The 19,944-nt window shown below is 40.2% G+C and overlaps 1 protein-coding gene across 8 annotated transcripts in view; it reads left to right on the top strand.

Annotated features, from left to right (window-relative positions):
* Ylpm1 (YLP motif containing 1) overlaps positions 1 to 19,944 on the top strand; it is a 75,771-nt gene that overhangs the window by 49,694 nt on the left and 6,133 nt on the right. For 4 of the 8 annotated variants that reach the window (NM_001271258.1, XM_087552811.1, XM_087552812.1 and 1 more), the window contains 8 exon segments: positions 624 to 778; positions 3,695 to 3,757; positions 4,017 to 4,136; positions 4,558 to 4,734; positions 4,810 to 4,893; positions 5,145 to 5,228; positions 12,823 to 12,903; positions 15,862 to 15,913. In NM_001271258.1, coding sequence (NP_001258187.1) covers positions 624 to 778; positions 3,695 to 3,757; positions 4,017 to 4,136; positions 4,558 to 4,734; positions 4,810 to 4,893; positions 5,145 to 5,228; positions 12,823 to 12,903; positions 15,862 to 15,913 — 816 coding nt within the window. 8 annotated transcript variants of the gene reach the window in all.

Below are 19,944 nucleotides of genomic sequence, written 5' to 3' on the forward strand. Positions count from 1 at the left end.
GTTGCACTTAAACTAGAAACTTTCACTTATTAAAAGAAATAAGCTGGGCTGGAGAGATGGCTCAGCGGTTAAGAGCACTGACTGCTCTTCCAGAGGTCCTGAGTTCAATTCCCAGCAACCACATGGTGGCTCACAACCATCTGTAATGGGATCTGATGCCCTCTTCTGGTGTGACTGAAGACAGCTACAGTGTACTCATATACATAAAATAAATAAATCTTAAAAAAAAGAAAAAAGAAATAAGCTTTCTTCATCAATGACTCTTTCTCTTAAACTATAAAGTGAAAGTCATGGAACCCACACAGGATCAGTTATGCTTTGATTTATCCAGTAGAATATTCAGTCCTGTATGTCCTGTTGCTGAATGTTTCCCTATATTTAATAGTAAAGGGGAGTTAAGTATTTTACAGAACAATCTGTTCTGTTTTTTGTTTCCCCCAAATAATAGCCCAGTCTTTTCATTTTCTTGACTACAATTGATTTATATTATTAATTAAATTTAAAAGTGACCTTTGATTCATTAGACTTGATCAGAATTGTAACTAAGGTAAGAACAGAAAGGTATCGGATTTCATGATGATTACTTCGTAAATAATAATGTTATTAAACTGCTGTAACTCTAGGAGAACGAAGAACTTACCCGGAGGAGCGGATGCCTCTGCCAGCTCCTTCCCTGGGCCACCAGCCACCTCCAGTTCCACGGGTTGAGAAGAAGCCTGAGTCCAAGAATGTGGACGACATTCTGAAACCACCAGGCCGGGAGAGCCGGCCTGAAAGAGTGAGTCATATAAACTTGACTAGTTTACTCTGAAGAGGGTAAGATCGTTGTTTGTGATGTCCCCACCCCTGCTTTTTTTTTTTTTTTTTAAAGATTTATTTATTTTTTATATATGTGAGTACACTGTCACTATCTTCAGACACCCCAGAAGAGGGCATCAGATCCCATTACAGATGGTTGTGAGCCACCATGTGGTTGCTGGGATTTGAACTCAGGACCTTTGGAAGAGCAGTCAGTGCTCTTAACCACTGAGCCATCTCTCCAGCCCCCCCTGCTTATTTTTAATATAAACACACACACACACACACACACACACACACACACACACACACACATACAAACACACATTTATTTTGAAATTTGTCTAATATTGACTAATCTTATAATAAAGATTTCAGCTACTTGGATTCCACATATATAAATAAATAGGTAATTGTTTTCTAGGTTTTTCTTTCAGTGTGTATGAGTATTTTTGTCTGTTTGTATGTGTGTGCACTACATGTATGCCTGGTGCCCACAGCAGTTAGCAGAGGGAATCAGGTTCCCTGAGACTGGGATTACAGAGGGTTGTGAGTTGCCACATTGGATGCTAAGAATCAAATCCAGGTCCTCTGCTAGAGAAAGTGCTGTAACTGCTGAGCTTCTCCCAGCCCTCTCTGCCTGCTTTTTGTTTGTAGCTGTCCCACGTGTCCTGTGGCTGCTGTTTGAATGATATGGTCGTTCACCATCTTGTCTATGGTTGCACTTTCTGCAGGTCCACTTATCTGAAGTCAACAATGATGCAATAATTTTAATTAAAATATTAAAATCGATGCCTCGTGTGGCGTCACATACTTTTAAACCTAGCAGTCAGAAAGCAGAAGTAGGCAAATCTTTGAGTTCTAAGTCAGCTTGGTATAAGAAGACACTATGACTTAAAAAAAAAAAAAAAGAAAAATTCTAGAAATAATTGATAAATTTAAAATCATATGTGTCAAGGTGACATCTTCTAGTTGAGCCTTTCCTTGCCATATCCACACGTCCCATGGTATTACAGGATTTGAATATTATCCATGCTTTCAGGCATCTGCTAGGAACCCCTAGAATACGTTTCCAGTAATAATAGGGCCCTTGTGTATTTCTTTTACCATCCCTTTACTTTCATTGTGTTTCTTTTTTTTTTTTGGGGGGGGGGGGAGTTGGGAACCAAACCCAGAGCCTTGCGCTTGCTAGGCAAGCACTCTACCACTGAGCTAAATCCCCAACCCTTTCATTGTGTTTCTTAAATTACATGCACCATACTCAGTGGAGGGCAGAGGACAGCCTTTGGGAATTAGTTCTCTGCTTCAACCATGTTGCTCCCAGGGAACAAACTCAAACTGTCAGACTTGGCAGGAAGTACCTTTACCCACTGAGCCATCTCAAGAGACTTCTATTTGTGGAGACCGTGTGCGTGCGTTTAGTGCTGGAGTTTGAGCCTCGAGCAGGTGCTCTATCATTGAGTAATACCACCATCCCAGTTTCTACCTTTTGATTATATTGTTGTTGCTTTGTTTTGTTTGAGATAAAAATCTCAGGCCTGGGGATTTAGCTCAGTGGTAGAGCGCTTACCTAGGAAGCGCAAGGCCCTGGGTTCGGTCCCCAGCTCTGAAAAAAAGAACCAAAAAAAAACAAAAAACAAAAAAAAAACAACTCACTATGTATGTATACTTGGCTGGCCTGGAACTCACTATGGAGACCAGGCTGGCCTCAAACGCAGAGATCTGCCTGCCTTTGCCTCCCAGTTGCTGGGATTGAAGATGTGCACCACCACACCTGGCCCTGCCACCTTCTGTACCGTGGTGGAAAACACAAACCATATCCAGACTATAAAGTTTTACTGACTTTTCTGTTTTATTAGTATTTGTTATAATCTTTATTATCCTCCTTCTGTTTTGTTAGTTTTAGCTTGTTCTTTCATAGTGTTTCAGGTACAAAAATAGGTTTCAATGGTAGATCATTTTTGTTAGTTTTTTAAAGATTAATTTGATTTTGTGTGATGAGTTTTGTCCACATATCTCTGCACACCATGTGTGCCTGGTGCCTTCAGAGGCTAGCAGAAGAGGATGTGGGATCTCCTGGGACTAGAGTTACAACCAGCTGAGCCTCCATGTGGCTGAACCCAGTGCTCTTACCTGATGATCTATTTCCCATATTCACAGAAACATGTTTTTTTTTTTTTTTTTTTTTTTTTTTTTTTTTTTGGTTCTTTTTTTTTTCGGAGCTGGGGACCGAACCCAGGGCCTTGTGCTTCCTAGGTAAGCGCTCTACCACTGAGCTAAATCCTCAGCCCCACAGAAACATGTTTTAAAGAGAGTTTTTAAAAGGCGAGAGGGGTATGCAGTTGTTTGCTAGTACCTCTTAAGATTCCAGCTAAGGGGTTAGGGATTTAGCTCAGTGGTAGAGTGCTTGCAGCCCTGGGTTCGGTCCTCAGCTCTGGGAAGGTGGGGTGGAGTGGAGATCCCAGCTAAGCTATGGCCCAGCCCCTAAATCAGTTCTTGATATAGACATGTATACCTAAAATTTCCCTTCAAGTATTTAGTTTATCCTATGAGCTGTGGTATGATGTGTCTTTATTTTTATTCATGTCAGAGTAATTCTGATACCTTGTGATTTCTTTAAGCCCTTGGTTTTTTAGTAATTTTTGCCACATATTTGTGCATTGGCTTGTTCTGGTTGGTTTTGCTTTGTCTGTTTTGAGACAAGGTCTCAGGTATATCAGGCTAGTCTCAAGAGTCTGTATGTAGCTAAGAATGTCTTTATTGTTGACCTCCTTCCTCTGTGCTTGAGAGCTCTAGGCATGCTCCTTGTTTTCTGCTTGATAGGAAGCAGTTTGTCAGCCCACCTACATTTCAACCCCTCAGAAAACAAAACGTTTTCCCCTCCATTGTGTTTCAGATTGTTGTTATAATGAGAGGATTGCCTGGCAGTGGAAAGACACATGTTGCAAAACTTATCCGGGTGAGTATGGGAGAATAAAATAAGAAAAAGGAAAAAAGTGAATTGCTTGTTAGTGGGTATTATTATATCCATCCATGTGTCTCCCATTGAGTTATGGATGCCCATAGGGCCTCATACATTTTCATCTACTTAGACAAGTAATTTTGCCTCTGATTGATTTGAAACCACCAGAAATTTTTATTTTAGCCACATGTGGGAACTTTAGTGTTCATCTTTTTTTTTTTATTTTTTTTAATTTTTCTTGATTGTTGTATTTTAGGATAAGGAAGTAGAATTCGGAGGACCTGCACCCAGGGTTTTAAGTCTAGATGATTATTTCATTGCTGAAGTAGAAAAAGAAGAAAAAGATCCAGATTCTGGAAAGAAAGTGAAAAAGAAGGTATGTGGCTCCTCCCAGACCTGTTGGTAGGTTGTTATGGAGGATGTGTTCAGGGATACATGGTAGGGTAGTTCATTTGTTTGTTTGTTGAGGCACGGTTTGTTTGTTGTTGTTTGTTTTTGAGGCAGGGCATTACCTAATGTAGCCCTGGCTGCCCCGGAACTTGCCAGGTAGACCAAGTTGGCTTTGAACTCACAAAGTCCTGCCTGCCTCACCTGCTCAGATTCAAGGTGTGCGCCACCACACCTGGCTGGCACTGGGAGGATTTTTTTTTGAAGATGAGAATTTCCTTGTCTTTGGACATAAACTTTGGTGCTTAGGTGGGAAGAAAAGAGTGCAGAGTCATCCTGTTTCAGTTAGCCAGGCCAAGTCTGATTCCTTGCTCCTACTAGCTAACCTCCTTCTCCCTGTGGGCTCTTAGGTAATGGAGTATGAATATGAAGCTGACATGGAGGAGACTTACCGCACCAGCATGTTCAAAACTTTCAAAAAGACGCTAGATGATGGCTTTTTCCCTTTCATTATTCTGGATGCTATCAATGACAGAGTTAGACATTTTGACCAGTTTTGGAGCGCAGCAAAAACCAAGGGTTTTGAGGTATAGTCTTAACTTGAAGCATTTTTAGTGTGAGTTTTATATTTCTTGGCCTAATTGTTACACATTTTCATTTAGGTGTATTTGGCTGAAATGAGTGCCGATAACCAGACTTGTGGCAAGAGAAATATTCATGGAAGAAAGCTTAAAGAAATAAACAAGGTGATTGTTCAGAAGCTGTGCACTGGAGAACCTAGCATCACTCTTTCAGCACTCGCAGCGCTGTCTTCAGTCTTTTCGCCTGCTTTAGTAATGTTCTCCTTTCTGTATTATGTGTATTATGTGGAAGGAGATGCTTAGCTCTTCTTGAAACTAGTGTTAAAGTTATAGCATCAATTGTATTTCTCTTGCTGCTTTCCTTGGTCTTTATTGGAGTAGCTGACTGAGTTAACTTATCCTGAACATCTCAATAGATGGCGGAACATTGGGAAGCTGCACCCCGTCACATGATGCGTCTGGACATCCGTTCCCTGCTACAAGATGCTGCAATTGAAGAAGTAAGTGTGCGTCTGCCTCAGTGCAGTGCAAATAAGCAACACATTCTTCTCTTCTTTACTCTGAAATTTTGAAACTTCCAGAAAAGTTACATGAGCACATATATACCTTTTAATAATCTTAACCAATTCAGTTGTTAATATCTTCCCACATTTTCTTTATACTTGATACTTAGTGACATTATTTCATACCATTACTGTACAATCATATGATAGTTGAGTTGAAAAAACCTCATAATCCCTCACTATGAAATATGTTGTTGATGGCTATCTTCTAAGAACAAGGATATTCTCTAATAAATCCAGTTAATTATAAAATTTAAGAAAGGTAGCATTAGCTGGGCTCATAATGCACACCTTTAGTTCCCCAGAGGCTGGCAGATCTGTGTGAGTTCAAGGCCAACCTGGTCTACAAAATGAGTTCTAGGACAGCCAGGGCTCATAGACCCATCTTAAAAAACCAAAAAAGAAAAAAAAGTTAACATTGATTTGATACTGTAAATTAAATTTTTGTGTTTTTATTTACTTATCCTTCCCTTCCTTCAGGCCATACCCCCAGCCACCTCCTTAATTCAGTCCTTGATCGTGGGTCTGGTCTTCCCCAGAGGAGACATGAATCTGCCCCACCTGATCTTACATCTCCTTTTCGAAGGCTAGCAGTCTGTTTCTTCTCTTTCAGTTTGCACTGTCCTGAGGGATCAGACACAGGGAAGTGGCAGTTGATACCCTCTGGCCAAGACCACTGCTTGGTGTGGGTAGAAGGCCTCCCGCCCTCTGTCTGAACCCTGGCAGCCCGTTTGGGTGTTGGGTGTCTGCTGTCCCCCCCCCCCTTTTTTTTTTCTCCTTGAAAAGACCCTGTTACCCTGTTACACATTGACTAGTTTAAAGCCATTAGGTCAGGGGACAGCTTCTCTGAAATTTGCAAGAAGGCTCATATCTAGAACTTTGGGGAGTTCCCTGTGAAGCTTCTCATGAAAGTTTCTCTCTAACCTCAGTGTTTCAAAACTTTCTGTCATGGGAAAATAGTAGGAGATTCTCAAAACAAAAACAAAAACAAAACAAAACCGATTGCTTCTTCAATCTTGGTGGTTCACTTTGGCCCCATCCAATCTGCCCGTCCCTCCACTGCCCAAGCAGCTCTGTAACCTTCTTCGGTATTCCTGCCATGGATCTGGAGATCCAGGCAGTTCTGCTTAATGTCCACCCCACCCGGGCTGGATCCCTTCTCCAAAGTCAGATCACCACTTTAAAGAGGGAATTTTCTCCATGGGAGCCCAACAGGACAGCCTAGCCAGCAGGACAAAACCATCAGGTGCACCTCTGTATGCCTTTCAAGCCTGGGACAGAATACGGCTCTGAAGACCCCACCCTTGCCAGCGGACCCCTGCCAGCCGACCCCTTCCAGCCCGCCCCTGCCATCCCTTGAGGGGAGGGGTAGGGGTGGCGGAGGTGGTTGTACAGAGGCGTAAGGCTCAGGAGAAAAAAAATCTGCCAGGACCATTGGTAAATCCTCCAAGTCGATTGTACAGAACCCACCTGTTTATTTTTGTTGGAATGTTTTCTGGTTTGCCTCTAATATTGGGAATAACTCAGTATTAAAGATCCCTTTATGGGAAATGTTTTTGTTTGTTTGTTTGTTTGTTTGTTTGTTTGTTTGTTAATAGCGTCAATGGTCCCTCCATGGGAGAAAAAATTTAGAGCAAACTAAACTTACTAGTATAAAACCAAACACATGGTAGAGCGCTTGCCTAGCAAGCGCAAGGCCCTGGGTTCAGTCCTCAGCTCAAAAAAAAAACAAAACCAAACACAATCCAATCAAAGCATAAAGTACTAAGCCAATGCTATTTAAATTTCCAAAGGTGTTAGTCATTCATTGTATGAATGATTCTTACTGGCTGATTCAGATACAGACACCTTAAAGAAAACATTGGATGAAATAAGAAGGAATATTGCATTGTTGGAGATTGTACCTAAAGAAATATAGGGAGGGAGTTCTGTTGGCTATACAGAGTATAGGATAGGTCTATGAGGAATCCAACCACGGAAGGTACAGATCAAAAGAGATTGTTTACAAATTCTTGGTGACTTTGAAAAATTGCTGGGAGATAGTAACTAGCGACAGCCCACTATTGGATTAACTATTCAAGAGCTAAGTACTGGGGTTGGGGATTTAGCTCAGTGGTAGAGCGCTTGCCTAATGAGCGCAAGGCCCTGGGTTCGGTCCCCAGCTCCGAAAAAAAGAAAAAAGAAAAAAAAAAAAAAAAAAGAGCTAAGTACTTTCTTTTAAACCTTACACTGTGGTTAAACAGTCCAAGAGCATTATTGACTGAGGCTGAAAGAACATTGGCTCTGTGGAGACATTACATGAAGGAGGCACACATGCACTGTGTTAATGCCAAGCTGGGTGGTGTTTTAGTTACCCTGCCTTCTCCTCATTCACCCACAGGGACTTTAATACAGAGAGAGGATAATATCTTAGAATTGATGTTTTTAGCCCATAAAGAGTAAAAAATTAAAACCCTATATAAAATAGTTCCTAAATTAACTGTAAAAGAAAGAATAGATAAATTTGCAGCAATCGCATGGCAGCTCATAACAATCTATGATGAGATCTGATTCCCTCTTCTGGCCTGGGGTATGTGGATGCATATTGAGCAGAGCACTCACAAATAAATAAAATTTGGGGTGGGGGACATTCAAATTTATTGAAAAACACAATGGGAAAGCCAGTGTTTTCATTTGGGTTACAGCTAAATTTCTTTTTCATTCATTGAATTAGAAAGCTAGCTAGTAGGATCTAATAAATAAAATTTATTAAAATTATAAATTTATGGGCTTGGGGATTTAGCTCAGTGGTAGAGCGCTTACCTAGGAAGCGCAAGGCCCTGGGTTCGGTCCCCAGCTCCGAAAAAAAGAACCAAAAAAAAAAAATTATAAATTTATGAAATAAATTTAAAAAAAAAGAATTGGACTTCATCAATTTACAAAAATAGACTCAACAGAGATGTAATGCCTTATACTAATGCCGAGATTGCCTAATTATAGGTAATAAAGACTGGCAAAAGGCTTACAATAAGTTTTTTTGAAGAAATTAACAACAAATACTCCAAAAGTACGCAACTTCAGTTTATAAAAAGAACTAACTGGAAGGGGTTGGGGATTTAGCTCAGCGGTAGAGCACTTGCCTAGCAAGCGCAAGGCCCTAGGTTCAATCCCCAGCTCCGAAAAAAAAGAAAAAAGAAAAGAAAAAAAAAAAAAGAACTAACTGGATTCTTCCTTCTTTAGTGAAAGGAACACCAATTTCTAAAGCTTTTACACAGATGCCAGTAAATCAGGAATGGCAGATTATCAGTCAGGAAATAAAAGTCAAGTAATTTAAGGCCCACAGACTTCAGTCCAAAATTCAGAGCTTTATGCTATTTTCACTGTCCTATTAGCTGTTCCAGAATTTCTTTTTAGGTGAGTGCACTGTAGCTGTTTTCAGACAAGACTAGAAGAGGGCATCAGATCCCATTACAGATGGTCATGAGCCACCATGTGGTTGCTGGGGATTGAACTCAGGACCTCGGGAAGAGCAGTCAGTGCTCTTAACCACTGAGCCATCTCTCCAGCCTGTTCCTGAATTTCTTAATGTAGTCACTGACTCTCAAAATGTAGAAAGAGTTGTTTTGTCTAAAAACATGCTAAACTTCTTCTAGACAATTCGAAATTAACTTTGTTATTTATAATCAAGCTTCATTACCTACTGAAAATAGCCCTAAAGGGACCCTAAGAAATGAAATTTGGTAGATGGATGTGGTTCGTTTTACAGAGCTCGGATAATACTACAGGTCAAGCAGTTTGCGGAAAGATCTGACCACACTTCAAAGGAAATGCTCATAAAACAAAAGGGATATAAGGTCTCAGAGACAGAGTAAATAATGCTTTATTGACTTTAAATTTTAAAAATGTCAATGAGACAGGTAGCATAGCTGCTGGAAAAAAAAAAGCACTGGATTTTTAGAAAGGCCTGCTGCATTAAATCATCTCATATACGTTAAGGATGTGAACCTCAGAATGGAAGTTAGGAAGTGTGTGTAATGGGGAAGAGGTTTTGCTCTTACTTCAACAGGAAGCAAAAAGCTGTGGATTCCTTCAAAGTTAATTAAGATTAGATTTGACCAGGAAGACCTTAAAACTCTTGACTTCGGACATGAAAGAAAAAGATCCAAAAAACCAACAAGACAGGTGACACAATTGCTGATGCCCTCCGTAGGAGCAGGCACAGGACTGGCTGAGATGTGAATGTCTCTGCAGAAGCCGACGAACCTCCCCAGCTGCTTACGATTACATGTCCTCCTCTCATATGGCATGGACCCATCACACCTCATACCGATGAAGACTTCTGTTACAGTTTGGTTATTCGGTCCAAACTGACTGATAGTTGCCTTCCACCTGCCAAACATAGAGCAGAGAATCATCATTAGCTGATTTGTGCACACTGCACACTCCATACATGTGCTGATACAAAACTGTCCCTACAATGTTACCTTCAAAAGTTTGTGTGTTTTCAGAACAAAAGGACCAACGAAGGCCTATCTAGGTCCCAGCCAGAAATGTCTGATATCACCCCACCAACCCAGAAGATGGCCTGTATCTCACTGCCGGGTCAGGGAAAGAGGAGACGGAGGAGACGCTACCCCAAACCCCGGACCTGGCCCCGACCCCGGCGGGGGAGAAAACAAGGGACTTGTATTGTACTGGGGGAGGAAAGTTGCTTTTAATTGCTTGACTCCTTCCCATGTGATCCCATCCTAGCTATCGGGACCCTCCTTGTCCTAACCCCCCCACACCCGCCTTATTCAATTCCTACAGTGACAGATAAGCAACATTACCGGGACTGTTTCATTCTGGTCCAATACCAGAACCTCCCAACAAATGGATACCAATATCTATGATGATATAAAACAAAAAGGGGAGATGTGGGGCCAGGGTTCCATGGCACCAGGAGGAGCAGGTCTGGAACAAGAATGGGGTCGAGGCGTGTCCAAACCCCAGGAATGTCATCCTGAGATCAGGAATCTCATCCTGAGTTCGGCAAGAGTAGGACCACTCCCCCGATGCCCTGGGCCTGCATGTCTCAGGCATGTAGTCCTGGTCCCCAACTTTGCCCCACCAGAGGAGGTCACATAGTCTGTAGCCAGGTTAAATTTCCTCTCTTCTTCGGTCATATCCAACAAGCACCTGGAATCTGGAATTCTTCCTTATGCAAACGATGCATCCCCAGTGCACTGGCCCTGAGTAACAATGTCCACCCTCTCTAATATCCCCATTTGCCCACAAAGGTTCACACACACACACACACACACACACACACACACACACACACACACACACACACACTGAGGGAGCAGAGCCAGGAACGGCACTTGAGTTAAATTAAAAATCGTCTGTGTTCATCTCCTGCCCTGATGATGTACTTCATAACACCTCTTTTTGGTGGAGGTGGGATGAAGCATTGTGTGCCCTGCTGTTCTGGAACTCCTTTATAGATCAAGCTGGCCTTGACTTGACAGAGACGGCATTCATCACCATGCCCAGCCTTTGTAGCACTTTTATGCTAGGAAAAAATGGCTCTTTCAATAAATTGCTTGCCATGAGTTTTGATTCCCAACCCTTGCCTGTAATCCCAACGCTTTGGAAGGGAGATAAGAGAGCTCCCCACTGGCTAACTAGTCTAACCAAATTGGTGAATTCCAGGTTTAGTGAAATACCTTGACTCGGAAAATAAGACACACACTTTTAATTCCCCTAGTTTGAGTTGTTAAATATAGCAGAAGGTCTGAGGAGATGACTCAGTGGGTAACGACATCTTAGAGGGGAAAGAACTGCAGATAGTTGTCTGACCTGCTGTGCACCAGGGCAGTGGGCACATGTGTACATTCACACAGACATGAGTGGAGCGAGTGAATGAACAAATAGACGTGTAAAAACAAAACCTTAGCCGGAATGCTACATGAATTCGGTGCTCTCAGTTCACTACATTTGTTTCCCATCATTTGAGGTGACAATTTTAACCCATTGTGATGTAGGCATTGGTCCAACCTTGGCACACTGGTCAGATCTTTTGGGTTTTTGTTCTTTTTTTCAGTTTGTAATAGGTGATTTATATGTATCTATTAATTTCTTGTTCCTACACATTTTTGATCATTGGTAACGTGCATAGTAGTTATTAGTTTGGTATAAGAACATATCCCTGAAAGGAGAGTGACTTTCTATTTCAGTCACTTGTGTGCTTCTGTTTTGTTTTACCTCATTCCTTGAATGGTGCTGTCCTTCCTGAGTATGACTCTGGCTCAGCAGTGGACACTTGTCATGTCGCCCAGACTTTATAGCCCCATGTCATGGATCATCCCTGCCACCTTCCTAAAACACATCTTTCTCCTTGGCCTTCATGAGTCTACACTCTTCTGCTTTCCGATGTCACAGTCTCCTTTTCTCACCTGTGTTTTCCAGGCCTTAAAAAGTCACTTAGGACTCTATCCTCAGTTTCTGAGAGCATAGATTTGCCAGTTTTACAGCCATCCTCGTTTCCTAGGTCGCCTTTTATATACCTTCTAAAGACCGCCTTGTCTACCTTAAAAGTAACAATTTTCATGAGGCCTGATGGTGTCGCCCTTTATCCTAGCGCTTAGGAGGAAGAGGCAAACAGATCTCTGTGAGTTTGAGGAGAGCCTAGTCTACATAGCCAGATTCTGTTGGGGGGGGGGGAGGGGGAAAGGTTACCGATGTTGAATGGAATGCTTTAAATTCTTTTTACAATTATTTTCTGAAGTCTTTCTGAAACATGCCATGTTAGCATAGCACACTTGCTCCTCCTAAGGAGTTTCTGTTTGTAGGTAGTGTTTCCAACCTCCATATTGGAAACATCAGTCTGCTCTTACACTAGCGCCTGACAGCTCTCATTGCGGTGTTGTTATTCTTTTACCCTTTAAGTACTTCTCACATCCATGTGCTCCTATTTTTATTGCAGTCATTGTGGGCCAGCTTCGGCCACACCAGCGCTTGCTTTGTTGTTCTATTTGTTGATGATGTACCCCTCCCTCTTTTTCTCATATTTTGAAATTTGATTAGCGAAGTATTTGTTAAAGGTTTTTAAAAGACTGTAATCTTTTGAGTATTAAAAACCCATCTACGGGGCTGGAGAGATGGCTCAGTGGTTAAGGGCACCGACTGCTCTTCCCGAGGTCCTGAGTTCAAATCCCAGCAACCACATGGTGGCTCACAACCATCTGTAATGAGATCTGATGCCCTCTTCTGGTGTGTCTGAAGACAGCTACAGTGTACTCATATATATAATAAATAAATAAAATATTAAAAAAAAAACCCATCTACGTGGAATAAAAGATTTTACCCAGCTTTACAAGAGTAAAGATGAAAATCCAGGGAAAATTGCAGAAGTGTTGTTCTGAGGTCTTTAGTCCCACAAGTGTTGGAATTCATGTGGTATGTGACAGTCCCTGCTGTCTGTCTTGTGCTCATTCCAGATCCTGGTGAGTCAGCATTTCTTAAATGCTAATGCAATTCTTTTTTAAAAACAATTATTGGCATATTGTAGGTAGAGATGGAAGATTTTGATGCAAACATTGAAGACCAGAAGGAAGAAAAGAAAGATGCAGAAGAAGAGGAAAGCGAACTGGTAGGAGACAGACCAACCACTTTGAGCAAAGTGTCTCTTTGTCGTTCTTAAGGCGTGTCTATATCCAGATCTGTAGTTTGATTATTAGTGTCGATACACACCCTTTACAGTAAAGTTTCCTAACCATCCTCATGGAGGCTATGTAGTCTTTTTATTTTTTCCCTGATCCAAGAAAAGTCCTGTGGTGTTAGGGAAAATTTAAGAGTACTAAGAAACTCATCCTTGTACTCCTCTAGCTGTGGGTGGTTGTAGGGGAGTATACTTTTCAGAAAAGTAAATTCCATGTGAAAGGACGCTTCTTCCACTCCAGCAGGTATGTGGTATAGCCTACCCAACAATCTTGCCTCTCTGCTGTAAGATCGCAAAATTGAGTTCTGTTACCTTGAGGCAGGAGAACTGACTGAGTGAAGAGGCAAAGGGCTGTCACTGGCTTCTGGATTTGTTCTTGTTTTGTCTTGTTAAATGATGGCAAAAATGACTGTGTAGGCAATGGATCTTTACCCAGGATGATGAGCAACTTAATGATGTGAGTTTAAAGTTCTGTGTACCTCCTGTAAGTGCTTGATTACACCCCTGTGGAGATGCTTCCCTTACTCTGTCACTCATGAAGTGAAACCTATAAAATTACTGATGTTTCCGTGTTGGCTAACGAGGTACATAGGTTAATGTGCCTTTGGATAGTGTTACTTTTTAAATCCACAGTATTACTTGGTTTATTTGCCATTTCAGCTCTTGCTAAAGTTGCTTCTCCTTGCTTCTCTTAATGAAAATGTACAAGTGAGATTCCTGATTCCTATTCCCTAAAACATAGTCTATGAGGAGTGTCTCTTTAAAGCCATGTGTGACATAGAAGATTCGTAATAGAAGCTGTGTTTATATAGCATTGGTGTCGACCTCTACATTCCTAGATGTCTTAAAATGTGGATTAAAAACTAAGCTTTAAAGGTAATGATAATTGAGTCTCAGTATGTTTTTTTAATAGTCTTATTTTTCTATCAGGTTGCATTTTGACATACATGATCTGAAATGTGAGGTGAAATTTACATAAAGGCCCACACTGTTCTTAACAGTTAATAACCTACCTCACCTGCTGCTTGTAGCCTGTACAGGAGAAATCAGTGTCATAGTGTTTTGTGACATTGTTACTTTAGGATTTTATTTTATCTCATTTGCTTAAATGTAGACAACTTGGAGCTTTTAATTAAATGTACAATTACCTTATAAAGGGAAGCATGTTGCAACACTCTAGTTTTACATCAGAGAACTGGTAAGGAAGCCTTAAAGTTCTACTCTGCTCTGCTATTTATTTCCAAGGGGCTGCTACTTTAACAGGCAAATGAATGATAGTGTTTAAGAATGAATAAGATAGTTTCCAGCAGGGGTAATGAATTCTCGTTTTACTTCAATCTAAAGCTTCTTTAACCCATTCAAAGCAGAACCCAGCACTTTTACTCTTGGAACCTATCCCAAGGGTAAAGGGTTCATGGAGAATTAAGATTCAACCAAGGTGATGTGGACAAGTTTTGAGTTTCCTGTCATTTAAAACAATTTAACCGCATTCTCAGTAAACTTTGCATTTTCAGTTCTGTACTGGATAAAATCTAAGCTTTTCTTAGGTAAAAGAATCCTTAGGGATTATTGGTGAGACACTTTCCGGCCTTTAGTACGTCTGCAAACCTAGTACACATGGTTCAGAGTCTGTAAATATAACATCTCAGTGATGCTTAAGCTTTCCAGGTGTCTCTAGGTCACACTTGGACAGGTTTTCCCAGTGTTTGTAGACACCATCGCTTTAGCAGAGTTTTTTCTCGATTTGATCTAAAGTGGTTTTAGATAATATGATGTAATTTATAATCTGAAATACTACCTACTAATTCCTAGTTCTGGCGTAAAGACTAGCAATGTATAAGCCTAAAGCTTTCCTGGAGTAAGGGTGCTGGAGAAAACTCTCCTGTAGAGATTGTCGCACTGTCTCCAGCATGTTCCAGCTCAGCTGGGTGTCGGTCTCTTCATGACCTCGAACATTCTCCACAGTAGAGAAAACAAACAAACCTTCGATCAATTGGTCTGGTTTACTAGGTCCTGATATTAGTGTTTCTGTACAATAGGATCTATTTGAAAATGCAGCTCAAATAAAGGGAAGGGGGAACTATAGTGACATGGAATAACCTGGTTAGGAGAATAAACAGAAGGGATTACTACATAGTTATAGCACCCTGGGACATTGGAAAATGTTTGGGGAGTTTGTTGATAAGTTACTCAGTTATCTTATATAAGCTGTACATTGCCTGTGGTAATTTCTGGTTTTATCACATAATAGGAAAATATAATATTATAAGATATCAGAAATGACTTAATTTTCATCTGGTGAAACAGAACTGCTCTGAAGTTGATTCAATAAAATTAGCCTGTGTACGCTCTACCTGGTACATGAATCGAGTCATTTTAAATGAGTGTGAGCTTCATAATGCGGTAGTTGGGCCAGTCTTTCTTTTCAAGTACTATAAGTGACACTGAAATGCTAAGTGACTGTCTTGAAGAGCATTTTTGGACATCATGGTTTCAGTTATTTGAGGATAGCAGTTGTACTTTGAAAGTGCCTCGCTAGCTTATAAATTCTCAGAATGATGTTGATCCTAGCCCAGTGACTGTTCTTACCACAAGTGTTGTCCATCTGCTGTTGAGAGTGCAGTTGTGAGTCTTCAACTGTACTGACCTCAAAGCGCCTTCACGATCCTACACTGAGGACTGAAATCTGAAGTCCGCAGGGAAGTTTGGTGAATTTGGTCACTTACTTTCTTCAAGGATAATAAAGTTGTGTTTTCCATAAGGATATATTTATAACTAGTGAGCGGAAACTGAATCCAGTCCCAGTTTTAATGCTTTTCCAATTCAAACGTGTTATGCATGTATGTGTCTCTTTCTAACCCTTCGAGCTTCTCTCTGTGTACGATTTAGGGTTACATTCCGAAAAGCAAATGGGAGATGGACACTTCTGAGGCAAAGCTAGGTGGGTATTTCCTTTTTCCTGTTTTTATATGTGATACCTGATGGTAATGGTCATAGAGCTTTTCACTGCACGAGGAGTAAGGGCCAGAAACTTCTGCTTAAAGCAAGATTTTGGCCAACCCACATCCTTCAGTCATTTCACCAGCTTTTGCCTTAACTACTTATATCTATGACAGATTAAAGAATATTTTCTACAAAAAAAATGCTTTTGGTATCATTGGAAGTTTTTAGGATAATTAGAAATACTTAATAAGCATAATAGCATACTGTCACTTCTAACATTCGTTCTTTTAGTATTTATTAGAAATGTGTCCCTCACATTTCTTTTTTAAAAGAAAAATTTATCTGTAACCCACAGTTGAGCTTGTTTGTGAGTACTTTAGTAATAACTTTAATAACTATTTGGTTTTTAAAAACTAACTAAAAAGAAAACACTTTGCGTAATAAATCTGAGTTCCTGTGTTAAGGAAGTACATACAGAATTTGGGTATTCAAGGAGACTCCCCTTAAATTCTCCTTCAGGCTGTCTTTACTGCTGTGTTACAAGGTAAACCTTTTAAAATAATTGCTTAAATCAAACATTTGAGTTGCTTGATTTAGTCAGGTAAAAAAAATTATTAAATGGATTCCTTCAGTATTTTAGGGTGATATTGTAAGGTAGTGAGTTTATTGTTGTTAATTTTTTTACTTCATTTAAAGAGACTAATTTAACATGTCAACTAAGATGCGTCAATAAAAATGTAAGGAAGGATGCCAGGCCTTCTGATTATGAAGGCCTTGCTGATTAGGAAAACACACTTGTGTTTTCTTCCTGGTGTATTGTTATCTAAACCAAGCAACCACCTAAACATCCTAGACGTGCAGTTAGTCTGGCTGCCTGGCCGGCAGTCCTGCTGCTTAGCTTTTGTGTTTTATATCAAAGGTTACATTGGTGTACACACGTGCATGGGTCATGTCTTGCATTGTGCCCAAGCTCTTGTGTTAGGAATTGTTGCTTTTCTCTAGTTTGTATATTAAAAGATAAGTTCACAGACTCTACTATAAATGTGTTATGGGAATAGGTGTTTGCTATAAAGTCTAAAAACGTTTTAGCGTGTGTCAAATGAAAATTGTGGTTTATTAACATATTCATCTATGAGTCTTTCTTGAGAGAAATCTCAATAACAGTCAGCTGTCTCTTTCACGTACCAAAGCCACTTATTTGCTTAAATGCAGTTAAATATTTAAGAAAATAATAACTACAATTCTTAAAATGGCTACTTCTTTAAAAAGGGTGGTATTTTAGTTTTGCTTGTTTTGAATTAGGTTAGCCCTGTTTGAAGTTCTGTACTTTTAAAGTAACCCATGAGACTATAAGATTACTTGTTTCTGTTAGTGCTTTATTGGTTAGTTCTTGTGGCAAAGAACAATCATAAAAATAAGCGAATTGTCAGAATGGTACATATTTTAACAAATATTCTTCCAGGGGCTTGTGTAATATGAGATTTGGGATTGTGATTTAAAAAAAAAAATGCTATCCTATTTTCTATTTTCCTTTCTAATTTTAGAGGGGGAAAAGAAAATGGCATATAACCATGATAACTGTTCAAGAAAAATGTTATTAATATTTGTATTCATTTCTGGGAAATATGATTTGTCTTTTATTTCTCAGAAATTGTCTTACACAACCTGTCAATTTTGAAGATATTACACAATAAATTGCCGAAATGGATTTGTCATAAATACTTTCAGTAATGGCACTAATGATCTAGTGATAAATCTAGAAAAGGGGAAGCTTTAATTAGTTTTAAAAAGAGTGACAATGATGTTTTCTATAATGACCTAGCATCTGGCACTGCTGGATTATTTTGAGAGCTAATCCAGTCTTGGAAGAAGGAAAATTGACTATAAGATTTATCAAAGTGTTTACTTTGAGATTGGGCCAGTTGAAAATTCTCTCCTAACTCATGAAGATCATCTGAGAATTAGCCTATTTGTGTTGCCTTTTGTATCAAATTGAATGTTTGGTTACCAGGTAGGGATTACTTCCTGAGTACTGTGCCAGCGATCCTAAATTTCTTTTAGCAATGTAATTATGCTGAGGTGGGAACACGCTTCAGCTTTACCTGTGTGACATATTAGCTGAGAGAGCTGAAACTTGGAGCTGAAGAGTTCTGATCTTAATGAGTCTTCCAGTAAGAAAATACTCTGTGCTCTTTCAAGCAGATTGTCAGAATTCTTTGAAGAATCTTGACTTGCGCTTAATATAAAGGTTAGCCTGTGTCTGTTAAATCGGAAGCAGCATCAATTTCAAACAGTTCAGAACTGGCCTGAGCTGTCCCTAGCATGGCATGATTGACAGCTGCCTGAGTTGCACTCAACTGCTCTTTCCTAACTGGGAGATAGACATGGTAATGCACAAGTTGGGTTTTACACATATCTGCTGGGATTTAGTACTGAAGCTACTTCAGTCCCAGTGATGTGAGCTTAGTTTCTCTACCTGTAAGACCTAGAGTATTGGAGGCTGTTACCATCCTAACAGGCCTCTCCAAATAAAGTGCTCTGCTCTTGTCATCACCTCTGAGTTGAGTCATATTCTAGCCTTCTACTCATCAGACAGATGGAATCATCTTTTCACAGTTCAGATATAATTGTCATTTTTGTGCGTGGTTTTTTGTGTTGTTTTTTTTTTTTTGTAATTGTCATTTCTGTCAACACATAACTCTTCTATGTTCACTTGGAAAAGTTTTCAAATACTATTTACATTTAGAAAGTGACAGATGCATCTGTGGAGTTCTCCTGCTGTGCTGTAGTAATATACAGTGTTTTCTTAAAACTTCATCTTTTGCGACCCAGGCTTCTAATGTGTGAATGGATTGGACAACAGTCTTTCTTCTGTAGCCAACACCCAGATAGATGCCTCTTCCCTTACTTTATACCATCTGAGTGTTTGGGATCCTGGTATTTGTTGGACGAGGTGTTCAGCCTTTCTTTCATACTCAAATGAAACTTGAAACGTGAATGCACAATACAATCGCAAACCAGAGTGCTCTGACTAGAAATGCAAGCTCTGGGGCTTCAAGGTGCAGATACCCAACACCTGGTCTGTGCCTCTGGCCGTTACCTAGAGATCAGGGAAGTACAGTCTTCCACCCTGCCTTTCTGTTTTTCTGCCTGGCCGTGCTCTGGTGTTAGAACTGAAATGTGAAACCTTCCCTTCAGAGTATGTTCATGCAAAGTCGATTGTACTGAGTTTGGAAATCCTTAAGGTCATTTGATAAGCGTACTAGAGCTTCTCACTCTTCTTGTAACGCTGCACATTGTTGAACTAAGATCAGCCTTATTGCTTATGGGGTGCCATGGGTTATCTGATACCGTGTTCTGTGTTCCTATGTAGTCAGGGATCCTACACAATGTGGCCTGTTAGTGGAACCATTTAGTACAGCATTTAGTCAACAGAAGAGTAGAAGATTGGTTCTGTGGAGCCCATGGGGGAAATTTTGTTGATACAAGAAGATACAATTTTCTTGAGTTTTATAAACTATTGTCGTTTTTACATTACTGATTTTTCAGTGATTATTGCTTTTGTGAGGGAAAGGTATGGGAACTAAAAACTTTGCCAGCTATGCAAAATCTTTATGACTTTTTAAAGTTTGTGTACAGTTAGTTGTGTATAGAGTTTGTATATCTAAAAGCAAAACTCCCTGCCCCACCCCCCGAGTGCCCTGCACATCCTGCGCGTTCCCCTTCCCTGCGCCCCTCCCCCCGCCACTGCTTCCACTGCATGCCCCATGTAGAATTCTCTCCAACTTGGTGATAAACATTCCTCATCCTTTATGGAGCTGAATGTTCGGTATGTGTGTCTGAAACAGTTAAGCCTTCCTTTATTAAAAGCCTACTGTAACAGTAGTGTGTTCAGATAACTTCAGGGGGTAAACATTGCTTCATTGAAACTCAAATGTATATAGCTCATAATATTCCACTTCTGTATTCAGAATCAATATCAACCAATAAAAAGAGACAACACATTCTCATTGTGTGTTATTTAAGACA

The sequence above is a fragment of the Rattus norvegicus genome, chromosome 6 (assembly GCF_021556685.1).
Source record: "Rattus norvegicus strain SHRSP/BbbUtx chromosome 6, alternate assembly SHRSP_T2T, whole genome shotgun sequence".
NCBI classification, from domain to species: domain Eukaryota; kingdom Metazoa; phylum Chordata; class Mammalia; order Rodentia; family Muridae; genus Rattus; species Rattus norvegicus.